Source organism: Arabidopsis thaliana, chromosome 5 (assembly GCF_000001735.4).
Source record: "Arabidopsis thaliana chromosome 5, partial sequence".
Taxonomy (NCBI): Eukaryota; Viridiplantae; Streptophyta; class Magnoliopsida; order Brassicales; family Brassicaceae; genus Arabidopsis; species Arabidopsis thaliana.
The window spans coordinates 5441311-5465400 of NC_003076.8; the positions used below are offsets into that span (position 1 = coordinate 5441311).

Genomic DNA, 24090 nt, shown 5'->3' on the forward strand with positions numbered 1-24090 from the left:
AGTCCGATATTATAAACTTAAATAATGAACACGTTAAAGAGTATGAAATAATTTCACGTATGTTCAAATTTTCATAATAGTGATTTATCCATATATCGGATCTGTAAAACTCAAAAATAGACGATCTGGTTAATTTTCATAAGTGATCATATGATTAATCAAAAGTATTTAGTAAAGTACGAAAATACACCGACCCACGCATGTATCAGTCCGCACTACACTTATGCATACTCACGTACATATTACATACAGTGGTGATGACACATGTGTTTCTTCAACACTTCTGTCTCGATGGTGACCTATGCAGGCCGCTACACGAAATAAAAAGAATAGGGTTTCCTTTAACCATATTCAAAAAAATAAAAATATGTTTGTTAAAAATATGTTTACATATATGGTATTGGTAGCTTAATTGTATGTTTATTAGCTGATAATTCAAAAGATGAAAGTTTTTAAGATAACTAATTTGCATGTCAGATTTAATATGTTTATAGATAACAAATGCACAATTTTTTTTTTTTTTTTTTTTTTTTTTTTTTCTGTGATGCATATAGCTAGCCTAGAATCATATTTCATATGTCATAGTTTTGAATATATACGTTTGTACCAATAAGTGATTTCCAAAAAAGGTTTAACCAGAACAATTAAAGTACTAAAGTTGTCTGTTGTTGATAGTAGAATGATATTTTGTAATATGTTAAATTTTGTAATTACATATGATGATTGACCATGTCGTAACCGATGACAATTATTTTTGTCATAATACGATATCTTAAGCAAATCGATTTTTTTTTGAAAATAGTTTATATTTTAAGTACGTCTAGTAAATTTCACTATCTTGTTTTCTTAAAGTAAAATTTCAGTATATTTTAGATATGTTGTTTTTATTAGTAGCGTTTGTTGTTCCTAACCAGTATGTTTTCATATATTTAAGTGGAACCATCCTTAAAACCAAAAAGACACGTGGCCGTAACCTATAATCTTATTTTTATGGAAAATATCAATGGATATGTTCAGAATGTAAAAGTTAGATTTTTGCTAGATAAATATGAAAGAGAAAAAAATTAAAGTCATCACTATCTTCCTTACTTTGTTTAATTTATTAAATATGTCAGGTATCAACTATTGTTATAAATTTCACTATATATCAATTATTTTATCATATTTATAAAATATTATTCAGATATATAATATGTTAATACGTTATGTCCAGTATAACATGTTATTATAATTTGAAGATAACTGTCATTTTTACTTTGTTTAAATTACCAAATATATTATGTATCAATTATTGGTATAATTTCACTATATATCAACTATTTTACCATATTATGTAAATATTATTCAGATATTTAATATGTTAGCACGTTATATTCAATATAACATGTTATTATAATTTTAATTTGATTATTTCATATTAATTTGTATGATATGGTAATAGTTTAATACGATATATATAAATTTATCGTAATACTATACTAGTTAACATGTTAATCAAATAGTTATATGTATTTAGCGCGATACTATACTAATTAACATGTTAATCAAATAGTTATTCACATAAATTATAAATGTTTTATGCAATATAGTGATAAATAGTGTTCTAAATTTTAGATGAATAATGTCGTCAGATAGTTGATGAACAGTATCATGACTACAATATCTGATAATAATAGTGTTTTGAGATAATAACATATTTGGTAAATAAAATAAAATATAAAGATATTTGTGATTTTAATTTTTTTCTCTTCCATACTTACATAATATTAAACTATTTATAAAAAATATCTGATTTTCAAATTTTCCAGACATATATATTAATATAGCCCTACTTTTATTAGTAAAGAAACAAATATGTAGAGTATATTTATAAGGCTGCGGTGGCTTCTTCATAAGGCTGTGCCCATATGACCGGTCCTGTTGTCAATTATGTATTTGTATGTGTATGAAGTTTAAGACAATGGACCACGCGTGAATGGGATTGATAGACATGTGGTAACTACCTTCACCAAACCATCTTTTCATAAAGAAAGATCGACATTTTGTACTTTCGGTTACCACAGTATAAGTGTATAACATCAGTTTTTTTTTTGCCGATCATATTCATGGCGCCTATGTTAGAAAACCCTTTTCCAAAAAATATTCATGGTGATGATGATGCTATAGTTTAATTAAAATGTTCACCATGTAAGCTGACGAATCATGATTTGATTAATTTTGGCCCAACACTTCTCCATTAAAACCAAATAACAGAAAAACCTAGGAATAGATTGAATAACTGGTCTTCATCTTCTAAAAAAGTGAAATGAATATTCGGTATCTAAGATTCTTAGAAATCTATTTTTTCAACGGTTATTACTCCACATAATTTTATGTCAGAAGATCAACTTTTTAACGAGTAGAGCTCATCAAACATCAAAACCATGCCAGTTCGGCCTGGTTTGGTCGTAATATACAGTAATATATATATGCTGCTGACGCTAGTTAAAGATCGATTACAATTATAAATCTATTAAAAGTTACGTAAATTAAGGCCACAACTGTTACATTACCCTAATTATAAAAAATCATGTGTATGAACCATGACTTAATTCTATATTGAAAAAAAATGTAGAAGTAAAGTGCTTTTTCGATGTTTTGGTTGAATTAAAAACCACAAATGCCTTTTATACCATAAAGTGTATATAATATATTTTCTTAAGGAAATAAGATTTATAAAATACAAAGAAAGTGGAGAAAAGAGTGCATGTATATGAAGCTTTCTTATAACAAATATGATCATTGCTTAGGCATGACTTGTCACAAAGAAGAGCAAAAGGGATGATAGTGGAACTGTGAATGATGGACTAAAGAGAAGAGAAAGGAAGAAGATAAGGGAATTTATTAATTTCATAGAATTTTAAATACTAAACTGTTAGGTTGGTGGATACATTTTTTTTTAAATGAATGATAGGAAACGAAAAATTGATAACGACGACAATGATTGTAATACATTTGAAGTTGGTGAATGAGTATATTTTCGTTCTACTACTTATTGTTGTGACACATTGGCTAAACAATTCACACCTTTAAAAACAAAAGAACAATCCCTTTTGCAAAGTTACCAAACGATAATATATAAATATTCCTATATATTATTCACTCTTTCTTCGTGCAACTGATACAAAAAATATGTATAGTAATTAAGTGGTTTATTGTGTTTATACATATAATGTCAATACATTCTATGACTTTTATCAATATGAATAAACAAAATACCTCTTTTGCGATACATTATGTTTATGTGCTTAAAATATTATTTAAAATTACATAAAAAAATATGAATGTAACTCTAGTTTATAAGAAATATTAATCTTTCAACGTGGTTGAAGAAAATAATCTTTAGATATAGATATGTCGTATTACGGTATTCGTAACATGCAAAATGTAAATGCAGTAAAGTCTCAAAATGTGATCAAGTCTTCTTCATTCATATTTTGGGCTACACAAAAGCTCCGTAGAGGTAAAACATCTTATTGTCTCACGCGTCAGAGTAAGATCCTCTATATTGCCTAGCTACACTGCGAGCATCTTTATACGTTAACTACGACTAGACACAACTATAGTGACAATTGTAGGAAAATATGGAACCTGTTGGTAATAAAAGAAAGTATGGGAAATTTTTTCGCTTATTGTAGTTTGTGATCCGATTAAATTTAGCTGACCAAGTAAATAAACAATCAACAGTTGAAGAAGACTCTATAACAGATTCACAGCTTCAATAAGGCTCAAGCTTAACATCTTCCATGTCAAGTCCGGCGTCATCAATATCATCATCATGAGGTGCAATTAGAGTAGAGACGATGGTTCCACTGTTATAGCCATCAATAAGAAGCTCAGAAATCTTAGATCTCCATTCTGATGTCGGTTTTTGGGTCTTCCTGTCGTGGTAGACTCTATCGCGGTAGTTTAGCATCGTCCCTAGTCCCGTGTTTGCAACCCAGCCGTACTTAATCAGAACTTCTGCTTCGCCTGCAGTCATATCTTCTCCTACCTTATTATCCCACCCCGAGTTACAGAGAGAGTTCAGAATAATAGACCTTAGAAAAGATATTGGATCATATTAACCGGTGAGAGAAATGAATTTACCAGTAACGGCTTGTTTTCAATCAGCTGATATCGGCCACAACTTGCTAGTTTCATGGCCAAGACTAACCGTTTGACCTGCCATCTGATTGATGCAGTATTGCTGAGCTCGAAGAAGTATGTTGCGTAGCCATATTCAGGCCGTTCCATTACTATACTGTGTAACACAAAAAGATCCATGAAAAGTTCAGTTTAGCCGCAATGACAAGGAAAAGAGAGTTAATTTACCGGTTATGTCTCTCGAAAACGAATATGAAAGACTGGAGATCGCGGCACCAGCCCCACTCAACAGGCCATTTGCGGAACTGCAAATACCGCGCCTTGAAAACAAGAGGAAGCAAGTTAAGAATAAAGAGAAATATATAACAATTCGAGAAGACGGGGATGAGGATTTTAACCTGTTCGATGAGGGAGAATAGACAGGTCAAGCAATAGCTAGTTCTTGAAGCTTTTGAGAAACTTGAATTAAGTAGTTTCGTGCCCGTCTCGCGTTTGTAGAAAAGCTGATAAGACGATTCAATCTTTTGACACAGTGGGGAAAAAACTACCTTTGAAACAAAAAAGGATTATTTTACCTGCGAGATCACATCTTCGAGCTCCGAGAAACTCTCATTGAGAAGTGAATCATCTGAGGGAACATCGCCACCTTCATTCCCATAAAGCCTAAGTTCATCAACTGTTACCCCTTGTTGAATCAGTACCTGAAAACACATGTGCTTTAAGAAATCTAATTTGCAGAAGTTCCATTAGATTCTATTTCTTTTAGAAGAAAACCATGATACCTGCAAAAGACCAGGAGCATCTTCCTCCAAAGCTGTCTCAATTGAGTCCCTGAAATGGTTATTTCATATTATAAGATCACAAAAGAAACAGAGATAATCAAAAGAGAGAGACACATGAGGCGATGGATACAGCAGAGAGACTCACGTGGCGGTTTTCTTCCGCTTCCAAGGACGAAATACCCTCGAAGGTTTAACGTACTCATCAGATGTACAGAAGCTAAACCCTGAGGACGGTGAATTAAGATCTTCATGATGACCTGAGCCATGAAAAGATCGAAGCTTTAATCGATCAATTAATTTCATGTGGTCTATAATATCTTCATCCATTTCACTAGCGGTCTCCGCTTCGTTTTTCATACACCTAAAAGGTGTAGGAGCAGATGTACAACGATTCAAGCGAAAGCTCAGTTTCACAGAATCTAGCTCATTTTCATCAAGAGCTTCACCATGGGTTTCTACCTCTCTTTTGACCGGTATCTGCTTTGAGGTAACAGGATTTTTCTCGTCATTGTCCTCCATGACGCAATCAGCCAAAGGATCAACCTTTACTTGAGTAGACTGTATTTCATTCTCATTCAAAGGTAGAGGATTCCTTTGGACTCTTTTCACTCTTTTTCTTGGATTTTTGTTGCTGCTGGATACCTCAGGTAGACTGGCTTCAGGTGACAAATCAAAGGACCGTTCAGGAGATATTGGAATATCACTCTCTTGAATTCCACCAAGCTGACTTCCAGATTCTGAACATATACTAAAATTTCTACAGAGGACAGAATCAATTTTCTCTAGAAAGCCGCTGAATTGGACTCCAGAAGACGAAGCTATCCCATTTTCGCATGAAATCTCCGCTTTTATTTTATAAAGTTCAGTTTCATCGCAATCTTCAGTATTATCCTGTACTTGTAAGCAAACACCTAGTTAGCCCAAATAGATTCCAAACAAAAAAAATTCAAAACCCAAGGGAACTTGTCACTTTGATTACCTCTACGTTAGATTCAGGCAACCTTATAGCAACCCTGCAACAACAACAAGAATGGTGTATAAGAGCCGTGAAACACTAAATGAACGCAGGCGACAAAAAAAAGTGGAAAACCATCCACCGAGCTTGTGACATTATAAGTTAAAAAATAAAACACCTTTCAAGAAGCATTTTGCGCCGCTCCTTCAGTGTGAGATGTTCAAGATCATCACTCCTTTCAGTTTCTCCGACTCTATTAAAATTCTCTACAGCATTACTACAACATCCTAGAATGTTGTTCTGTGGTCTTATGTTTCCAGAATCTTTAAGACCTTGACTACAACCAATGTTCATAGATTCCAATATTTCCGTGCTTACAGATTCAGTAGCATCACAATTTGACACTACACCCTGGACACTAGATACTCAGTTCTCTAAACTTACATAAGTGAAATTGAATTTAACAAAAACAAAGACTTCGTTACCAGCTCATTGAAGCAATCTTCTTCTTCTCTTTTCAAGACACTATCAACATTCGATCTAAGAAACAAATGAAAACATATGTGAAAACAAAAACGAAAAGTGAAATTGAAGAAAACGTAAACCAATGACAGTACTCACGCAGGAACATAAGCAGCGATACGTTGAGAGACTCTTTCACTCGATAGCAATAAACTCCGCCGTGACGTCAAGGGGAGATGGTCTTCCTCAAGGAATGTAAAATCAGACTCCGATGAAGAGATGTTGGTAGGTTCATGGCACATCTTATACATTTGAATTAGAGTAATACAGAGGAAAAGTACATGGAGACTGAAGAAAATTGCTATAATCGAGATTTCTCCAAATTTGCTAATTGCGTATAGAGCTACAAAAGCGAATTAGATAATAAGAGAGAAGGGTTTGTTAAGAAGGTAAGGAGAATGAAGAAAGGAATCTCCTTTGGACATGAACACAAGGAGAAGAATCTCAGATTGTCGAAACCCTGGTAATAAACATGAAGAAGCTTTTGTGTCACTCACTTTTATGAACAATAAAAAAGTTGTTTTTAGCCAAATTGAAACATAACCAGTGAAACGGAGACCTTACCTCAGCATATTCGATGAAACACTGAAATTGAGACGCTCTTACTGATTAACAAGTTAAGAAAGAAATCGTTTTTTTTTTTTGTGTGTGTTTATCATCGAAACAGAGGGGAAACAGGAGGGAGCGAAGAGAAAGGTTATTTTATTTGGGCTAATGGGCCAATAAAAATAGAACCTAAAGGCCCATAGATGTAAACCCTAAGCTATAAATAAAAGACTTCGTCTTTGATTTCGCCGCAAGATATTATCTTCACGAAAAGATCCGATTTTTTTGTTCTGATTTTCTGTTAAAATCTGAATTTTTCGCTACGAAATCTTAGGTTAAGAATAGCATATAAGGAACAGATTTGTGATAGGAGTCTTTAAGCTTAGCACTCATGTATAGCTTAAAAGAAATCTTATGTTCCGATGCTAAATCAAACATCTTCATTGATGGTTTGGAGTCTCTGGACATGTAGCATTCTGGGAATTTTTTTTCCCGTGGATTCTAGCATTTTCTCGAGATTCGACATCTTCCTATGTTTTTAATTCTGATCTTATGTTTGGATATTTTAGATCTTCGAATTTCTATGATAAAGTGTTAACCTTTTCTCAAATAAAGGTTTTGTGAAAATTTGCTTTTTGATGCTGCTCTATGATGATTCTTTTTGCTTTAACCACACTGAAAAGATGGGGTTGAGAATGTGATTTTGCTCTTCTTGATTCAAACCAGAGAAAGATTAGATTTGATCTCGGAGTTTCTTGATGACACTTTGATCTAAGTTGCTTGAAGGGGATTCTTTTTCTCCTTTGTGGTTTAGATTAAGGTAGAGAGTAATGTCGAGCTCTTATCAACATTTTTCATGGTTTGAGGCTTGAAGAACATTCACGTTTTTCAAGCTCACTCATGTGGACAACCTTGGCCCTTGTCTGAGAAGCAGCTTTTTCTCATATTCAGTTTTTCTAAATTTGTTGTTTTAAAAAAAAAAATTGGTTTGTTTTTTTGGCTGTTCTATGATGATTATATTGCTTTAACCACACTGAAAAGATGGGCTTGAGAATGTGATGTGGTTCTTCTTGATTTAATCCAAAGAAAGAGTTCTTGAGCTATATGTATTGCTTGATGACACTTTGATCTAAAATACTTGAAGGGGATTTGTTTCCCTTTGTGTTTTAGATCAAGGAAGAGATCAGTGTAGAGCTCTTGTTCGATATTTTTCTTAGTTTAAATCTTGAAGAACATTATCATTTTCTCAAGCACTCATATGTGGAATCATTGTGCCCTTTGTCTGAGAAGCAGCTATGAATTCTGTTTTTGTCTTCGATATTGTTAAACGTAGCTGATTTGTAAGATTACTTTGTGATCTTTTTTGGATGCTTGATATGTATCCAACCAAGAGTGGGTTTCTTCTTACAAAGATATTGAGTTAGGAATTTTAATGTCATTTTATGTTCGAATTGGGGAAAATTCACAAAAAATTGGGAAAATAGAAGAGAGCATTATTCGATGTTTACCACATGGTGGAATAATTTGACAGAACAATGTACTTTGGGAATGACATATGGAACAAACTGTGTAAACCAATTTGATGATGAAGGTGAACGAGTTACATATAGGAGACTTACACTTCCATAATAATATTCAGAAACTATATGAAAGTGTATCTTTCTTTATTACTAAAACTCTTTTCTAATAAGAAATGTGTAAACTATGTAACTCGGCAACGGTTCCAGACTCTCTAATCCTAAATCAATGTTAAAGGCGTAAGGCTCTTGAACCTGTTCATTGTGAGCTTTGAACTAAGTATTCAATTTTTTGGACAATCCGAAAAACACAACAGTATAACTACAAATGGATTAGTCCCATTTGGGCGTAGTCTCATTCGTTTGGACGAGAAACACAACGAAAAACCTAGCCAATTTTGTTGTTCTCATGTATGGGCTTAATTGGGGACTAATCCATCTGTGGTTCCCCTTGTTTCCATAGTTCGTAATTTTATTCGTTTTTCGTCTTAAGTTTTCCCTTCTTTAGGTTTAGTTTCCGGAGATATTTTTGTTTTCCGCCGGCTTTGTGTTTCAAATTTGTATTCCACCCTTTGTATTTCACAACCTATAATACAATGGAAAAATTCTGGATGAAAAAAAGAAAAAGAACACAGTATATAGAAAAATCTGAATCACAGTACTAACATCATTGATTTTCTGCTACAAAAATGAGTGTACACTGATTCTTAAAATAGATACGGGCTATAACATAACAAAAAGAAAAAGTGGGGGATGGCTTTTGCAATAATCTCGAAAGAGTTTCTCACTCACATCACACCCTTGGTTTATAAATAAAACTCATTGATCTTGACGGTGAAAATATCGCCACCTGTTAATTTGTAAAAAGGTTTCAGTACACTTAGCTACACTGGATCCAAGTCTAGTGCTAAACTCAAACCTCGTGGTTTTAGACCAAAATCTCTTCTTCTTCGTTTCCTTCTTCCTCATCATATCTTTCATCTTCTCCACCAGAATTTGTTTTAGGCTCTCCTTCTTCTGTTTCTTTTTCTCCCAAAGAAACAATTAGATATGGAGAACCTTACCCTAGTTTCTTGCTCAGCTTCTTCTCCAAAGCTGTTAATTGGATGCAATTTCACTTCCTCGCTGAAAAACCCTACTGGGTTTTCTCGTCGGACTCCTAATATTGTCCTCCGGTGTTCCAAAATATCTGCCTCTGCTCAATCTCAATCTCCCTCTTCGCGTCCGGAGAACACTGGAGAAATCGGTTAGTTTGCAAATTCCACTCGACACTCTATTATAGCAAATGCCAAAATTTTCCGGAAAAATTTCCAGTTTATTACTTTTATCTATCTTATTGAAACTCAAATTGCGAACCCTTTTCGACTGGTTTAATATGAGCTTATGAATTGCTATATCTCTTAAAAAAATCCACACTTTGTGAATTTGCAATTTGAATTCTTGTAGAAACCATTCATTGTTAGAATTGTTTACTTTAAGTTTATGTTCGATTTGCAGTGGTTGTGAAACAGAGAAGCAAAGCTTTTGCAAGTATATTTTCTTCGAGTCGTGATCAACAGACAACTTCTGTTGCTTCCCCTAGTGTGCCTGTGCCACCACCATCTTCATCAACCATGTAATTTTCCTGGTTTTGGACAATGTGCTTAGTTTGTATGTCGTTTGATTCTTGGTTATTAAATTGTGTTTTTTCTTTTTTCTTGTAGAGGATCACCACTTTTCTGGATTGGTGTTGGTGTTGGTCTATCAGCTTTGTTCTCATATGTGAGTATCAAGATTCCTTCCTAATTTTTTTTTCCTCTATAAATATTCTTTCTTGCTTCAATATTGATTAATAAGTGCTTGACCTTTTTTCTTTTCTGATGGCATTGCAGGTAACTTCAAATTTAAAGGTACAGATACTTGGCCCTCTGGTTTTACGGGACTTTTGTTCTCTAGTCTGTTGCAGAACCACGATTTTATGCTTCATGTCAACTCTAGTGTATTGTGCTCATGTATCTGAGATAGTTTTATTCACTAAACTGGTTATCTTAACAAGGTGAACTGTTTGCTCACACTTGTTGAACCGTTTATATAAGCATCGAACTTTTGCCTCTCTTTTTTTGGGTAGTCACTTGATTCGTAGATGGTAACCTACATACCATTATGGTTTTAGTGATGCAACTCAGGTATTCAGACTTATAGTCATTTTCGCAACTCCAGTATTTGATTGAAATATATTATACAAGTTGTCATTGCTTTCTCTCATTATTCTCTAACCGGCTGTTACTCTCTTTGGATTTTTTTTTTTGCTTTGGTTTAGAAATATGCAATGCAAACAGCTATGAAGACGATGATGAACCAAATGAATACGCAAAATAGCCAGTTTAATAATTCTGGATTCCCATCAGGATCACCTTTTCCGTTTCCATTTCCTCCTCAAACAAGTCCTGCTTCCTCGCCATTCCAATCTCAATCCCAGTCTTCAGGTGCTACCGTTGATGTGACAGCGACAAAAGTAGAGACACCTCCTTCAACTAAACCGAAACCTACACCTGCAAAGGATATAGAGGTGGATAAGCCAAGTGTTGTCTTAGAGGCAAGCAAAGAGAAGAAAGAAGAAAAGAACTATGGTAGATTCTTTTTCTGTTTCAGAAATCAACGTCTTTTCATTTGTATTCTCAATTTTGACTTTCTTCCTTTCTCATTTTCCAAGCTTCTAACTTGGAAGCTGATTTACTTTTGGATGCAGCCTTTGAAGACATTTCACCCGAGGAAACCACAAAAGAAAGCCCATTTAGCAACTATGCAGAAGTCTCTGAAACTAATTCCCCCAAAGAAACTCGCTTGTTTGAGGATGTAAGTTTCGTTTTCTTTTGTATTTCCACAGCACACCAAGTGGTGATTTAAAAACGTGACATAGTTTTGCTAACCTTCTATGCTCTCTTATTGATCTCTGGGTGAAGGTCTTGCAAAATGGAGCTGGTCCGGCAAATGGTGCCACTGCTTCAGAGGTTTTTCAATCTTTGGGTGAGTTATTGAATTTCAGTTTTCATCACTATCAGCGCACTGTGCATGATTCATGATTAAGGCTACGGATTTCAATTTTATTTTATAGCATATGCCAACAATTATAAACAAAGGAAGATATGAAATTGGTGATAAAGAGGAATGAGTTGGCTTCAAAAGGATCTACTCCGTTACTTTTGTCCTTCTGCTAGTCGTTGATCTGTATTGGTATAACCATATAAGACTTGCAGGATATTACCTTGGCAATCTGTTTCATATCTCATGTGTTATGATTCTTTTTTCTTATATGCTCACGTTATTGTCTCTCTTTTCCTTATTCTAAATTTAAAACTGAATCCTGAGTCTGTCTATTGTTTACACAGGTGGTGGGAAAGGAGGGCCGGGTTTATCTGTAGAAGCTTTAGAGAAAATGATGGAAGATCCAACAGTCCAGAAGATGGTTTACCCGTAACTCATCTTCCCTAGCACATTGTCTTTAAATGCATCCATTAAGTTTATCTTTAAAACTGGTTGCTTAGTGGACATTTGGTAACATTGCATGTATAAATGCAGATACTTGCCTGAGGAGATGAGGAACCCAGAAACTTTCAAATGTAAGTCTTTTAATATTTAATCCTGCTATCATTCTTTTATTAGTCCTCATTTTTACATATTTCTAAAGACTAAAGGTTACATGACTAGCTTTTGAATGATGTAATTCGTTTATAGGTTGATCCAATGGTTATCTAAATTTAAAATACAGTTTGGTACTTATTGTCTCCGCTTGGAATTTTGTAGGGATGCTTAAAAATCCTCAGTACCGTCAACAACTACAGGACATGTTGTAAGAGCTCCATTTTACGAACAATTTAGTTGTTTCCATTGCTTTTAAGAATGTCTAAACTATGTAATTAAGAAATACTCTTGTTTGTTTCTTTTCATGAATTTAGGAATAATATGAGTGGGAGTGGTGAATGGGACAAGCGAATGACAGATACATTGAAGAATTTTGACCTGAATAGTCCTGAAGTGAAGCAACAATTCAGTAAGACAAATCTCAGTTTGTACCAAGTTAATAGTACGTTAAATAGGTCTGATACTCAATGATTGAATCTGTATTTGTCAGATCAAATAGGACTAACTCCAGAAGAAGTCATATCTAAGATCATGGAGAACCCTGATGTTGCCATGGCATTCCAGAATCCTAGAGTCCAAGCAGCGTTAATGGAAGTACGTTTTCTTTTAACCTGAATAAGAGAATTGCTTAATTTTACCCCACTTCTTTCTTCATACAAAACAGAAACCAATTACATTCTTGTTGTTGTTGCAGTGCTCAGAGAACCCAATGAACATCATGAAGTACCAAAACGACAAAGAGGTAATAATACTGCCACTTCTCCATTGCCCAAAAAGGCGATTACTTTTTTAAGAAATTTGAGGTTATTATACATTGATTGCAGGTAATGGATGTGTTCAACAAGATATCGCAGCTCTTCCCAGGAATGACGGGTTGAAAAAGCTCACGTCTTTGGTTCTATCAAAAATGTCACATTGTCTTTAGCTTTTTGTAGGGAGAAAAAAATGTTTTTTTTTTTGCAAAGAGTCTTCAGTTTTGGTCAGATCAGAGAATTGTGTACCATGTTAATCTTAAACGCGGTCGGGAATTGGAGTCGTGTGAAAACGCCGCTGCTGTTGTTTGGTATGAATATTATACAATAGAATTTGTTGTCTTACCAAAAAAAGTCTATGAAGACACTGAAGAGCAAATTATTATTTTTAAGGGAAAATTTCCAAAATAAACTTCATGTATTCAAAATTTGCTTGAAAAAACCTCAATTTTTTTTGTTTGAGATTGTGTGAATAAATCTGCCAATATTTTGTTTTAGCAATTTAAAAAATTGAAGTTTTTTTCTCGCAAATTTTAAATAGTTGTGATTTATTTTGGAATTTTACCTTATTTTTAATATCCAAAAGGAGAAGTGACGTGGCGATATCGAAGCGGTTTAATGAAGTGATGGCCCCATCTTAAAGAAATCAATGACCCTTATCGTTCCACTTCTATCGGAGTCGGAGTTTTTTTTTGTTGTTGTTGTATTCCGTACGTCGGTCGTTGTCGGGAGAATTGGCGCGTGAAATCCTTGGCTCCGTCGAATACGTCTGCCTCCGACGGCTGTGAGTCGCATGATTGAGTCGTGGGTAAGTATCCTTGTGACTTCAAATTTGTATTTCCGTTCTTTATAATCCCCTGACTCTTGAGAAAATCGAGGAGAAAAAACCATCCTTGCTTGGTATTCATTTGAAGAGTGTTTTAGTTATAAAATCGTAATGTTTGACGGTATGTGATATTCTGTGAGCATGATTATTCAGAAAGCTTTTGTCTTTTTAGTAAATATTGTCTCTTTCTTAGTCTTAGGTAATGTAACCTCAAGAACTCTATGCGAGAACATTACACATTATCTTTGGAATTGGATATTATATTGTTAAAGTTTAATCATTGATGAAAGTTGCAAAGAGTTATGATGACTCCGTTTTGGGATTGTCTTACCGTTGTCTTTCTGGTTTTAATGCTTAGGTTTCTCTTGATGAAGTCTAGAAGTGAAAGTAAGAATTGTAGGCTTGCACAAGCCTCTAGAGTAGCAGTCAACAAAGTTCTAGACAAAAGCAGCGCCCGTGGCTCTCGAGGCAAGAAGAAGCAAGATGATAACTGTGATTCCGCTAAGGTTTGTTCTTCTATTCATGCAAACAACATTATTGTTATAATGATTTCACTATGTTTACCAGGGTACTTAAGATGTTAGAAGCAACGAATTCTATTGATTGTTTTCAAGGTTTCCTTGAAGATTGTGAAGTCCGTGGTACTACTAACCAATTATCAATGGCTGTTAAAAATAGTTTCCTTGTCCTATGCCTAAAGATTTTCTTGGGACAGTGGAGATTTTTGTCTTATCTAGTCCTATGTTGTCCGGGAGTGTAAAATTATTTAATACTCTTCTATCATTGCAGCGGGATAAAGGCGTAAACGGTAAGGGAAAGCAAGCGCTCGACGCAAGATTGATTGATAACGTTCTAGAGGACAGGGGATGTGGTAATGTTGATGATGATGAAATGAATGATTCAGACTGGGAAGACTGTCCAATCCCTAGTCTTGATAGTACGGTTGATGATAATAATGTTGATGACACCAGAGAGCTAACCATAGAATTTGATGATGATGTTCCTGATGCTAAGAAGCAGAAGAATGCATACCGTGCAACAGCAGAAGACAAGGTATACTGTGCTTAGGAAACACAATATGCTTACTTTTGTTTATTCTTTAAAATGTGGTTGCTTTAGAGATTTGTGCTTTGTCTCAAAGGTACGGGCGGAACTTGTCCATAAGGTGCACTTGCTCTGTCTGCTTGCAAGAGGGAGGATAGTTGACAGTGCTTGTAATGATCCCTTGATTCAGGTGAATAAATTGAATACAACAGTGTTAGCAGTTGCTTCAAAGTTAAATTTTTCATATTGCAACCTGCGATATAAAGTTTAGTTTTTACATTTAACGTGCAGGCTGCCTTGCTTTCACTTCTACCATCATACTTGACAAAAGTATCAAATCTCGAGAAAGTTACTGTCAAGGATATAGCCCCTCTTCTTCGTTGGGTATGGATTTACTGGCATGTAGCTTTTGTTTTGTTCTAATGGAAAGGTTAAACAAATGTTCCCTGGTTTAAATTGTAGGTTCGTGAAAACTTTTCTGTTAGTTGTTCTCCCAGTTCTGAGAAATCTTTTCGTACATCCCTAGCATTTGCTCTTGAATCTCGTAAAGGCACAGCGGAAGAGGTAAGCTTGGGATCAGATTTATGCCATTGAACCTTTTCATTATATGGTTACTTGTATTGTTGAAACCTCTGTTTACGAAACTTATGGAAACATTTTTGCAGCTTGCAGCACTGGCTGTTGCTTTGCTTAGAGCATTAAAGCTCACAACCCGGTATGTGATACTTGTTATGTTGCCACAATATAGTATTTCTATTTGGTTTCTGAGCTTGGTTGTGAATCTGTTTTTTACTGTGTATCAATGACACCTTGTCTAAAGTGGCATATGAGAACTCCATTCTTGCATGTTAATGAGTTTCCTCAGTCCTATTTGGCTAATTATTTAGATCCATAACGTTCATTGACATTATGCTTTTCAAGATTAATCTTGGTCAGATAACTATTTACGGTACCATCGTTTCTGGAGTGTTACTTATTTATAATACTTACAGCTTAGTATGCCAAGCGTGTTTCGAGTTTTTTGTAATAAGTTGAGTTTTACAGGTTTGTGTCTATTCTTGATGTTGCATCCTTAAAACCTGGGGCCGATAGGAATGAATCATCAGGTCAAAACAGAGCTAAAATGAAGCATGGGATATTCAGGACGTCAACACTTATGGTACCAAAACAGCAGGCCATCTCGTCATACCCGAAGAAATCTTCCTCCCATGTTAAGAATAAAAGTCCCTTTGAAAAGCCTCAGCTTGGGAATCCCCTGGGCTCTGATCAGGTACAAGACAATGCAGTCAATTCATCTTGTGAAGCAGGAATGTCCATAAAATCTGACGGAACAAGGAGGAAAGGAGATGTTGAGTTCGAGAGGCAAATAGCCATGGCTTTGTCTGCAACTGCAGACAACCAACAGAGCTCTCAAGTGAACAATACGAAGAAAGTTCGTGAAATAACAAAAATAAGTAATAGCTCGTCAGTTTCTGACCAAGTAATATCCACGGCTTTCGGTTCTAAGAAAGTAGATTCTCCCCTTTGTTGGCTTGAGGTGTATTGCAATGGGGAAAACATGGATGGGAAATGGGTCCATGTCGATGCTGTTAATGGAATGATAGATGCAGAGCAAAACATTGAAGCAGCAGCTGCCGCATGCAAAACCGTTCTCAGATATGTTGTTGCATTTGCTGCTGGTGGAGCTAAAGATGTCACTCGCAGGTTTTCTATTGACTGTATTACAGTTACTTTGTTGTTGGACAATTAACATCTTCTATTTTTACATATCCTTTGCTTGCAAAGTGCAAACAGTTTCCATTTCTAGATACTTCTTTACATCTAATTCCCTCTGACACTTTTCTTATTCAGGTACTGTACAAAGTGGCACACTATTTCATCCAAACGGGTGTCTTCAGTGTGGTGGGATATGGTATTAGCACCGTTAGTACATCTCGAGTCAGGTGCAACTCACGATGAAGACATTGCTCTGAGAAATTTCAATGGCCTAAATCCTGTTTCTAGTAGAGCTTCCTCGAGTAGCTCGTCGTTTGGTATAAGGAGTGCTCTTGAAGATATGGAGTTGGCTACACGGGCGCTGACTGAGTCTCTTCCTACTAACCAGCAGGTAAAGTGGGTGTAACCTGACAAATAAATTTAAAGCTCATACTTCATTTAAACCCTTCAGCTAAAAAAATCCCTTTATTTAAACTTGCAGGCTTATAAAAGTCATGAAATATATGCTATTGAGAAATGGCTTCACAAGAACCAGATACTTCACCCAAAAGGTCCAGTTCTGGGATTTTGCTCTGGTCATCCAGTATATCCTCGAACCTGTGTGCAGACTCTTAAAACAAAAGAAAGATGGCTTCGTGATGGGCTACAACTTAAGGCGAATGAAGTTCCCTCAAAGGTTTCCGTGTTTTATTCTCTCCCTGATGATTATCTTAGTCGTTCCCCTTTTTTTTCGGTTTGATGATCAACTCTTGAAGTCCATTATTACCTTAGATTCTTAAGCGAAACTCGAAGTTCAAGAAAGTAAAAGATTTTGAAGATGGCGACAACAACATTAAAGGTGGTTCTTCTTGCATGGAACTATATGGGAAGTGGCAAATGGAACCATTGTGTCTCCCTCCCGCTGTTAATGGAATTGTGCCCAAGGTAAAACAAATGTTGTTGTATTTGTCCTTGTTTATATCGCTTCTGCAGTTGCAACTTCATCAATACTTTAAAACAAAACATACTTTGTAGACGGGAATAGTGTATAAATGTATAATCCTTATGTTTTTTTCAGAACGAGCGCGGTCAAGTTGATGTCTGGTCTGAGAAATGTCTCCCACCTGGAACAGTCCACTTAAGGTTTCCTCGAATATTTGCGGTTGCTAAGAGATTCGGTATAGATTATGCACCTGCCATGGTTGGTTTCGAGTACAGAAGTGGAGGTGCTACTCCTATTTTTGAAGGTATTGTGGTCTGTACCGAGTTCAAAGACACAATCCTCGAGGTATAATCTCTTTAATTTTCAATCTGAAACAGAGTACCATGTTTTGAATATGGATCCGTTGGTTATATCTTGTTTTTCTTGTTGTTTTGGTTAGGCATATGCAGAAGAACAAGAAAAGAAAGAAGAAGAGGAGAGAAGAAGAAATGAGGCACAAGCAGCTTCGAGATGGTATCAGCTTCTTTCGTCTATCTTAACCCGTGAAAGATTGAAAAACCGTTACGCTAATAACTCTAACGATGTCGAAGCCAAGAGTTTGGAAGTGAATTCAGAAACAGTCGTTAAGGCAAAGAATGTGAAAGCACCTGAAAAGCAGAGAGTGGCTAAGAGAGGAGAAAAGTCACGAGTAAGAAAGTCTCGTAATGAAGATGAAAGTCATGAACATGTGTTTCTTGATGAGGAAGAAACCTTTGATGAGGAAACCTCTGTGAAAACGAAACGCTGCAAATGTGGCTTCTCTGTCGAAGTTGAACAAATGTAGTTTTGACTTCGTTTACTGGCCCTAGGAGTCTAGCTAGGAGTTTCATTTGTTTAGAAAATGATTTTACATAAAATTAGGGTGATCTATCTATTATTCCACCGAAAATTTTGATTTTAAGTCTTAACCACAGAGTTTGACCTTGTTTAAGGAACTACTTAAAACAAAGCTTGCCAAGTTTGAAGGAAACCAAAATTGAAAACGAAATCAGAATCCGACAAAACAAATGAACCCTGATCCGACAGATAAATCTCAAACCAAAACCTTTTTTATCTGAAATAATGGCTTTCAAATATAAAATCAAAGTTATATTACAAATATTTGTCACATGCAGATTTTGAAGGTCATGGTGGCCCATTTGAACACCACACAACTTGAAAGAAGTATAAATATGTACGTATAGTTACAACACGATTTCATCAATGTCTCTTATCTTACTTATTTAAAATAGTTATTACTTGTATATCACTGGATCTCTAATAACCGCGATAAGTTTTGCTACCCAAGGTTCTCCGAATCTGCCCACAACTTAAAAAACAAATATCTTACCCAATTCTAAATTTGCTGTTGTTAAGAGAACCCAAGGAAAAGCAAAATATATATATATATATATATATATATATATATATATATATATATGGAAATTGCTTACTTAGATAAGGCACCACCATGTCGTGATCGCCACTATTCTCCAAAAAGAAATCTCAACAAGTTTTATATCAACTCTTGAAACTGATTTGTATAAGATCTCTTAATTACTCCATCATTGATAATTGGAGGCCATGGATGATAAACAATCAAGTTGCTGGATACGCTCAGACATATGCCAATAATATGACATTAGCTACTGTCAAAGCAAGTCTTTTATTTTTCCATTGTAATTATACAAATCTTTTCCCTAACTTGCATATAAAATGGTAAAAAAATTGATTTTAATCTACAGGGAGGTGGGCACACAGCAGAATATACACCAGTGGAAATTAAAGCTCTATCCTGTTTCAGAGATGGCTAGCTGGCCAACTTCTAAAAAAATGCCTCTTTGCAATTCATTGATAATATATTTGCATTCTTATTTGTAGAAATTCTGTTGAATCTATATAGTGTAAACATTGTTAATGGATCTAAAGATAAAATAAAGAGTTGGGTTATGGATGTCTAAATTTTTTGACCTAAATATGGATCGAATTTGGTGTACAAGTTTTAAACCACTAGCTATAATGGTCAAAACAAGATAAAATGCTTAACGTTCTAAGAAGTAATTAGCGTCACCTGAAATTTCCGACAAAACATCCATAGTTTCCCAATGTTTTGTCATTAATGCTCATATTTGTCCCTAAGATCACATTGAACTACTTGACATAATGAATGTTGTTTGGTAAAATCAGAACCGGGTTAACCGATTAGTTCTGATCCGGTTTGATTTAAAACCCTTAAAATAACCGAAACCCCAATTAAAAAATTCAGGTGAATTCTAAACTGGTTAAGAAGAATTGGGGAGGTTTTACCACTTCTCTCCTCCTCCTTCAAGCTCTCTTCCACAGAGATTGAGAACGAAAACTCAAGCTTTGAAGCATGAGGAGATCGATTTCTTCAAAAGCGAAGTCGTTTCTTCATCGGAATCTTCTCTATTCAGGTAATTCCGGAACTTCTCCGTCGTCGTCGTTTAGCATTTGCGGTTTCTGTTTCTCGAGACGAGCTTATTCTAATGGCAGTGATTATCGAGAAATGTTGAGAAATGGGATTCGGTTTATGAAACTAGACGATTCTCTTGATCTCTTCTTTCACATGGTTCAATGTCGTCCTCTTCCTTCAATTGCTGATTTCAGTAGATTACTAAGTGCTATTTCCAAGATGAAGAAGTATGATGTTGTGATCTATCTCTGGGAACAGATGCAAATGTTAGGGATTCCACATAATCTCTGTACTTGCAATATCTTATTGAATTGTTTCTGTAGATGTTCTCAGCTTTCTCTTGCGTTATCGTTTCTTGGGAAGATGATTAAACTTGGTCATGAGCCTAGCATTGTCACGTTTGGCTCGTTGCTTAACGGTTTCTGTCGCGGTGATAGGGTTTACGATGCTTTGTATATGTTTGATCAAATGGTGGGAATGGGATATAAGCCTAATGTTGTGATCTACAATACAATCATTGATGGTCTTTGCAAAAGCAAGCAGGTTGATAACGCGTTGGATCTTTTAAACCGGATGGAGAAAGACGGGATTGGACCGGATGTGGTTACCTACAATTCTCTTATATCTGGACTTTGTAGTTCGGGGAGGTGGAGTGATGCTACTCGAATGGTAAGCTGTATGACCAAGAGGGAGATCTACCCTGATGTATTTACTTTCAATGCGTTGATTGATGCTTGTGTGAAAGAAGGAAGGGTTTCAGAGGCTGAAGAATTTTATGAGGAGATGATCCGAAGATCTTTGGATCCTGATATTGTTACTTATAGTTTACTGATTTACGGGCTTTGTATGTACAGTCGCCTAGATGAAGCAGAGGAAATGTTTGGTTTTATGGTTAGCAAAGGTTGCTTTCCAGATGTTGTAACTTATAGTATTCTCATTAATGGATATTGCAAGTCTAAGAAGGTAGAGCATGGGATGAAACTCTTCTGCGAGATGTCTCAGAGAGGAGTGGTTAGAAATACAGTCACTTACACAATTCTTATTCAGGGTTATTGTCGAGCGGGTAAGCTTAATGTTGCTGAAGAAATTTTCAGACGGATGGTTTTTTGTGGTGTGCATCCTAATATTATCACTTACAACGTTTTGTTACATGGTTTATGTGATAATGGGAAGATAGAGAAAGCATTGGTGATATTGGCAGATATGCAGAAGAATGGAATGGATGCTGATATCGTTACGTATAATATCATCATTCGCGGGATGTGTAAGGCTGGTGAGGTTGCAGATGCTTGGGATATATATTGTAGTCTCAACTGCCAAGGATTGATGCCTGATATTTGGACATACACTACAATGATGTTAGGATTGTACAAGAAAGGACTACGGCGTGAAGCAGATGCGCTGTTTAGAAAAATGAAAGAAGATGGGATTTTGCCAAATGAATGTTACGTATAGTGAGGCTTACTAGGACTAAGCACATTAGCTTAAGTATCTCAGGGAAGCTTGCAAGATATTTATATCCGGGTCAGGCTCCTACCTGTGAGATGTTTACCCCTGGAAGCCAATTTTGGAATGAGCTAATTTTAGTACCATAGATATTGTTAATATTAGCGCGTAAGCTGCATAGTGTCATAGTGGATTATTGACAGACATTACAGTATCGAAGCTTGAATTGTATGTATAGCCGATTTGTCTCCGAGAGGATGTTTGCCCTTGAAATGAATAACTCAGGTCCTTTGAAACCAAGTTGGAATTCTATGAGGAGAGCTGACTCTATCATAAGAAGCCATCTTCTCAAGTGTCATGAATAATCTCAGTATTCAGTTTATAATTGTCCATTCTTTCATACACTGTATACCAATGTTTGTTTATGTGTTCTTCAACAAAGTTTCTGTAACAATTTTTTGTATGTTACAAAGTTTATGTATCCTTTTCTCAGGTTTCTTTACATGTCACTTTGAATCAAGCTTCCAGAATCCAGAGTGGGTTGTAAAAGAATATTAACACTTACAGCAGAAGTTACTGTAAAAGCAGAAGTTAGAACAGCTACAGAGCCAACAAATACATGTCCACGATTGAAGCTTCATTTCATAGATTGTATTATTCACTTTGTCTCAAGTCTGGAAAACCATGAATGATGAGAATAGTAGAGTGGTAAAAGATTTGAACCATCACCAATGTGTGAATGTATTAATAGAAGCCAGAGACAATACAAGCTTCTCTAATTCTACATTGATAAAGAAACAATACAACAGACCTAATCAAAGCATTTCACTATATCATCAATGCGCGATAAAAGCGCTATAGCTCCAGTTTTGTACAGTTTTACAGCCCTCTTCTAACTTCTGCTTCAGTTTATACAGTATCCTGTGAAGATAATGAGTACAGAAATGGATCCAAGAGTTTAGGTCGTAAATGGGTTTTGAAAAAGTTACATAGTAAATTCGAAATGCCAAGAAGAGAGAACAGAAAAAGAAAGCCAACCTTGCTCGTCTGTTGTTTGGTGGTCTCAGCCAATTGATGTGTCCTGCATGCAAAGTTTAACCGATGAAGACAAGCTACTATATGCATACAGTTTCATGATATGATATATAAGAATTTGACACTGTGGAATAAGTGAATAAGCTGAAGAGGTTGTTACCACTTACCATGGTGATGAGGATTGGCTGATACCGAGCCCATTGCAAGTGAGTATCATTCCCTTAAATCTGGCGAGATATTCCTGCGTTGAAGAATGAGTTGGGATATCTCAAATAGTCAGTCACAACCTAGATCCCATGTTGTTGTTCAAATGTAAAGCAACTTGGTTTGTAAATCTCAAAAGAAGTGTTACATACCCGTAAAGTGTATTTGTGGATCTCATATATACCAGTGAAATCATACTCAAAACGTTTAGCAGGGTCCATCAGCACTGCCAAAAAGAAAGAAGAAGCTAAATCACATAACGAAAACAATTGATTCGAGACATTGCTTGAGGGAGAAAGAGAGACAGAGAGCATTGATCTAAAATATTTGCAAGTGTCGATGGAAAACATAAGAGATCCTCATAATCAAACAGAACTTCGTATTAAAAGTCATTCAGTAAAGGATCTAGAGATGAGAAATAAGTAAACAGAGAGGCAAAGATGAAAAGGATCTAGAGATGAGAAATAAGTAAACAGAGAGGCAAAGATGAAGAGGGAACCTAAAATTATCAGAGGCTTGAAACCATATAGAGGTGTATCAATACTTAAGCAGAGCTAATGAACTATAAGGCTGAAGGAACTAAATGGAAAAGTAGAAGGCTTTAAGTGACTCATTGTTAAACTTAGTTTCTTTTCTTCATGAATTATTCTTTCTCGACCAATGAAGAAAATCAAATATCATGTCAGTAACATGGTATTGATGTTCCGATAGAAACCGACAATGCAAAAGAAAGACTTACCATTATAAGCTTCATTAATCTCTTGAAATTTTTCTGTAGCTGCACTATCGCCTTTGTGCTTATCAGGATGCCACTTCTGTAGATGGAAACCACAAATTAAATTCTCAGTAACAAGATTTAATCCAAAGCAACACCAGATTTTTAATGGAGAAGGGTCTTTTGAGTTCACATACCAATGCAAGCTTCCGATAATTGAGTCTGATCAATTCCTCAGTTGCGTCGTAATCAACTTCTAGAATCTTATAGTAATCCTTCAAACAAACAAACAAACAAAAACTTACAAATCAAAAATCAAATGGGCATTTGTGAAAATGTAAAGAGAACATGCAAACATAATCATTTTCCAGAATTTTTCAAAGTAACCCTTTCTTCTACTAGAGAATCCATAAGAGTAATACTATACGAAACTGTATCAAATCACCATATTCCAGTCAAACAAAAACCAGACATTATCTAATAAACCAAATTTCAATGGAGCTCACGCATTTTTCCAGGCAAAATTGAAACGAAAGACCGGTGATTTTTAGTTACCTTAGGGGGAGACTTATCATTGTCTTCCATCTGAAACAGACACAAACAGAGGAAGAATCTCCTCACACATCATCTGATAGAGACCAAACAGAAACCCAAAACCCTAAACTGAAAGGAGCTGATTCTTTTTCCGTTCAGCAACGAAATCAAAATCCAAACTTTTAGAGAAAAAATGAAAACTTTGAATCGAATCGTGTGGATTGCTTTTCCTCAGCAGTATTTTTGTGTTTGGGAATAATCGGAAGAAAAGAAGAAGAAGAAAGGCTTTGGCTTTATGAGTTTTCGTTTTCGGTTCCTTTTGGGATATTGTGACGAGGCCACCGGCCATTGTTTATCTCTCTTGTCTTTTTTTTTT

At 35.5% G+C, this 24090-nt stretch overlaps 5 protein-coding genes and 3 non-coding genes across 13 annotated transcripts; 6 read left to right on the forward strand and 2 right to left on the reverse strand.

Annotated features, from left to right (window-relative positions):
• Window positions 1–3449: 3449 nt before the first annotated feature.
• AT5G16610 (uncharacterized protein) lies at window positions 3450–7045 on the reverse strand. Of its 3 annotated transcripts, NM_203062.2 has the most exons (12): window positions 6949–7045; window positions 6484–6844; window positions 6348–6402; window positions 6041–6273; window positions 5887–5920; window positions 5053–5798; window positions 4908–4956; window positions 4701–4826; window positions 4524–4628; window positions 4354–4445; window positions 4129–4282; window positions 3450–4033 (listed from the first exon to the last, which is right to left on the reverse strand). In NM_203062.2, exons 2-12 carry the CDS (start codon window positions 6633–6635, stop codon window positions 3758–3760), a joined length of 2022 nt encoding a protein of 673 aa, NP_974791.1. In that variant the 5' UTR covers window positions 6636–6844; window positions 6949–7045; the 3' UTR covers window positions 3450–3757. The 3 variants fall into 3 exon arrangements, with proteins under 3 accessions (NP_974791.1, NP_001331235.1, NP_197164.2); NM_001343457.1 differs by having other exon boundaries at window positions 3457–4033; window positions 4129–4445; window positions 6949–7040; NM_121667.4 differs by lacking the exon at window positions 6041–6273 and having other exon boundaries at window positions 3612–4033; window positions 6949–7025.
• A 562-nt stretch (window positions 7046–7607) lies between these two features.
• AT5G02565 lies at window positions 7608–7860 on the forward strand. Its single transcript, NR_142610.1, has one exon. It is a non-coding gene; the product is annotated as an other RNA (small nucleolar RNA).
• A 69-nt stretch (window positions 7861–7929) lies between these two features.
• AT5G02575 lies at window positions 7930–8219 on the forward strand. The gene has a single exon (NR_142611.1). It is a non-coding gene; the product is annotated as an other RNA (small nucleolar RNA).
• A 1090-nt stretch (window positions 8220–9309) lies between these two features.
• Window positions 9310–13267, forward strand: TIC40 (hydroxyproline-rich glycoprotein family protein). The gene is made up of 14 exons (NM_121668.4): window positions 9310–9693; window positions 9945–10062; window positions 10151–10208; window positions 10319–10336; window positions 10747–11056; window positions 11176–11282; window positions 11390–11453; window positions 11816–11900; window positions 12006–12046; window positions 12231–12276; window positions 12383–12477; window positions 12559–12662; window positions 12763–12810; window positions 12893–13267. Exons 1-14 carry the CDS (start codon window positions 9498–9500, stop codon window positions 12944–12946), a joined length of 1344 nt encoding a protein of 447 aa, NP_197165.1. The 5' UTR covers window positions 9310–9497; the 3' UTR covers window positions 12947–13267.
• Window positions 13268–13343: 76 nt separating this feature from the next.
• RAD4 (DNA repair protein Rad4 family) lies at window positions 13344–18337 on the forward strand. 3 transcript variants are annotated; one of them, NM_001036817.3, is made up of 13 exons: window positions 13344–13628; window positions 14005–14152; window positions 14436–14699; window positions 14788–14880; window positions 14982–15074; window positions 15153–15254; window positions 15356–15405; window positions 15735–16394; window positions 16542–16797; window positions 16888–17082; window positions 17178–17330; window positions 17464–17673; window positions 17768–18337. In NM_001036817.3, exons 2-13 carry the CDS (start codon window positions 14015–14017, stop codon window positions 18149–18151), a joined length of 2598 nt encoding a protein of 865 aa, NP_001031894.1. In that variant the 5' UTR covers window positions 13344–13628; window positions 14005–14014; the 3' UTR covers window positions 18152–18337. The 3 variants fall into 3 exon arrangements, with proteins under 3 accessions (NP_001031894.1, NP_001332636.1, NP_197166.2); NM_121669.3 differs by having other exon boundaries at window positions 13608–13767; NM_001343458.1 differs by having other exon boundaries at window positions 16888–17330.
• Window positions 18338–18827: 490 nt separating this feature from the next.
• AT5G02585 lies at window positions 18828–19223 on the forward strand. The gene is made up of 2 exons (NR_144232.1): window positions 18828–19003; window positions 19092–19223. It is a non-coding gene; the product is annotated as an uncharacterized misc_RNA (transcript).
• Window positions 19224–19610: 387 nt separating this feature from the next.
• On the forward strand, window positions 19611–21707 carry AT5G16640 (Pentatricopeptide repeat (PPR) superfamily protein). Its single transcript, NM_121670.4, has one exon. The coding sequence runs from the start codon at window positions 19721–19723 to the stop codon at window positions 21233–21235; it is 1515 nt and encodes a 504-aa protein (NP_197167.1). The 5' UTR covers window positions 19611–19720; the 3' UTR covers window positions 21236–21707.
• Window positions 21708–21866: 159 nt separating this feature from the next.
• Window positions 21867–24088, reverse strand: AT5G16650 (Chaperone DnaJ-domain superfamily protein). Of its 2 annotated transcripts, NM_121671.5 has the most exons (7): window positions 23736–24088; window positions 23378–23455; window positions 23205–23280; window positions 22618–22691; window positions 22429–22502; window positions 22265–22307; window positions 21867–22147 (listed from the first exon to the last, which is right to left on the reverse strand). In NM_121671.5, exons 1-7 carry the CDS (start codon window positions 23763–23765, stop codon window positions 22136–22138), a joined length of 387 nt encoding a protein of 128 aa, NP_197168.1. In that variant the 5' UTR covers window positions 23766–24088; the 3' UTR covers window positions 21867–22135. The 2 variants fall into 2 exon arrangements, with proteins under 2 accessions (NP_197168.1, NP_001331446.1); NM_001343459.1 differs by having other exon boundaries at window positions 21867–22307; window positions 23736–24052.
• Window positions 24089–24090: the final 2 nt, after the last annotated feature.

Bases quoted from the DNA above. Each gene is read 5' to 3' on its own strand.
- AT5G16650 (NM_001343459.1), bottom strand. From the start codon at position 23,765: ATGGAAGACAATGATAAGTCTCCCCCTAAG. The intron at 22,503-22,617 runs GTATGTAACACT...TCTTCAACGCAG, and splicing joins TCCACAAATACACTTTACGG to GAATATCTCGCCAGATTTAA. The intron at 22,308-22,428 runs GTAAGTGGTAAC...CTTTGCATGCAG, and splicing joins AGCCAATCCTCATCACCATG to GACACATCAATTGGCTGAGA.
- AT5G16610 (NM_203062.2), bottom strand. From the start codon at position 6,635: ATGTATAAGATGTGCCATGAACCTACCAACATCTCTTCATCGGAGTCT. The intron at 4,957-5,052 runs GTGAGTCTCTCT...TAACCATTTCAG, and splicing joins AAGCGGAAGAAAACCGCCAC to GGACTCAATTGAGACAGCTT. The intron at 4,629-4,700 runs GTAAAATAATCC...TCGTCTTATCAG, and splicing joins TCGAAGATGTGATCTCGCAG to CTTTTCTACAAACGCGAGAC.
- RAD4 (NM_001036817.3), top strand. From the start codon at position 14,015: ATGAAGTCTAGAAGTGAAAGTAAGAATTGTAGGCTTGCACAAGCCTCT. The intron at 16,798-16,887 runs GTAAAGTGGGTG...TTAAACTTGCAG, and splicing joins CTCTTCCTACTAACCAGCAG to GCTTATAAAAGTCATGAAAT. The intron at 17,331-17,463 runs GTAAAACAAATG...TGTTTTTTTCAG, and splicing joins TTAATGGAATTGTGCCCAAG to AACGAGCGCGGTCAAGTTGA.
- AT5G16640 (NM_121670.4), top strand. From the start codon at position 19,721: ATGAGGAGATCGATTTCTTCAAAAGCGAAGTCGTTTCTTCATCGGAAT.
- TIC40 (NM_121668.4), top strand. From the start codon at position 9,498: ATGGAGAACCTTACCCTAGTTTCTTGCTCAGCTTCTTCTCCAAAGCTG. The intron at 11,057-11,175 runs GTAGATTCTTTT...TTTTGGATGCAG, and splicing joins GAAAGAAGAAAAGAACTATG to CCTTTGAAGACATTTCACCC. The intron at 11,901-12,005 runs GTAACTCATCTT...GTATAAATGCAG, and splicing joins GTCCAGAAGATGGTTTACCC to ATACTTGCCTGAGGAGATGA.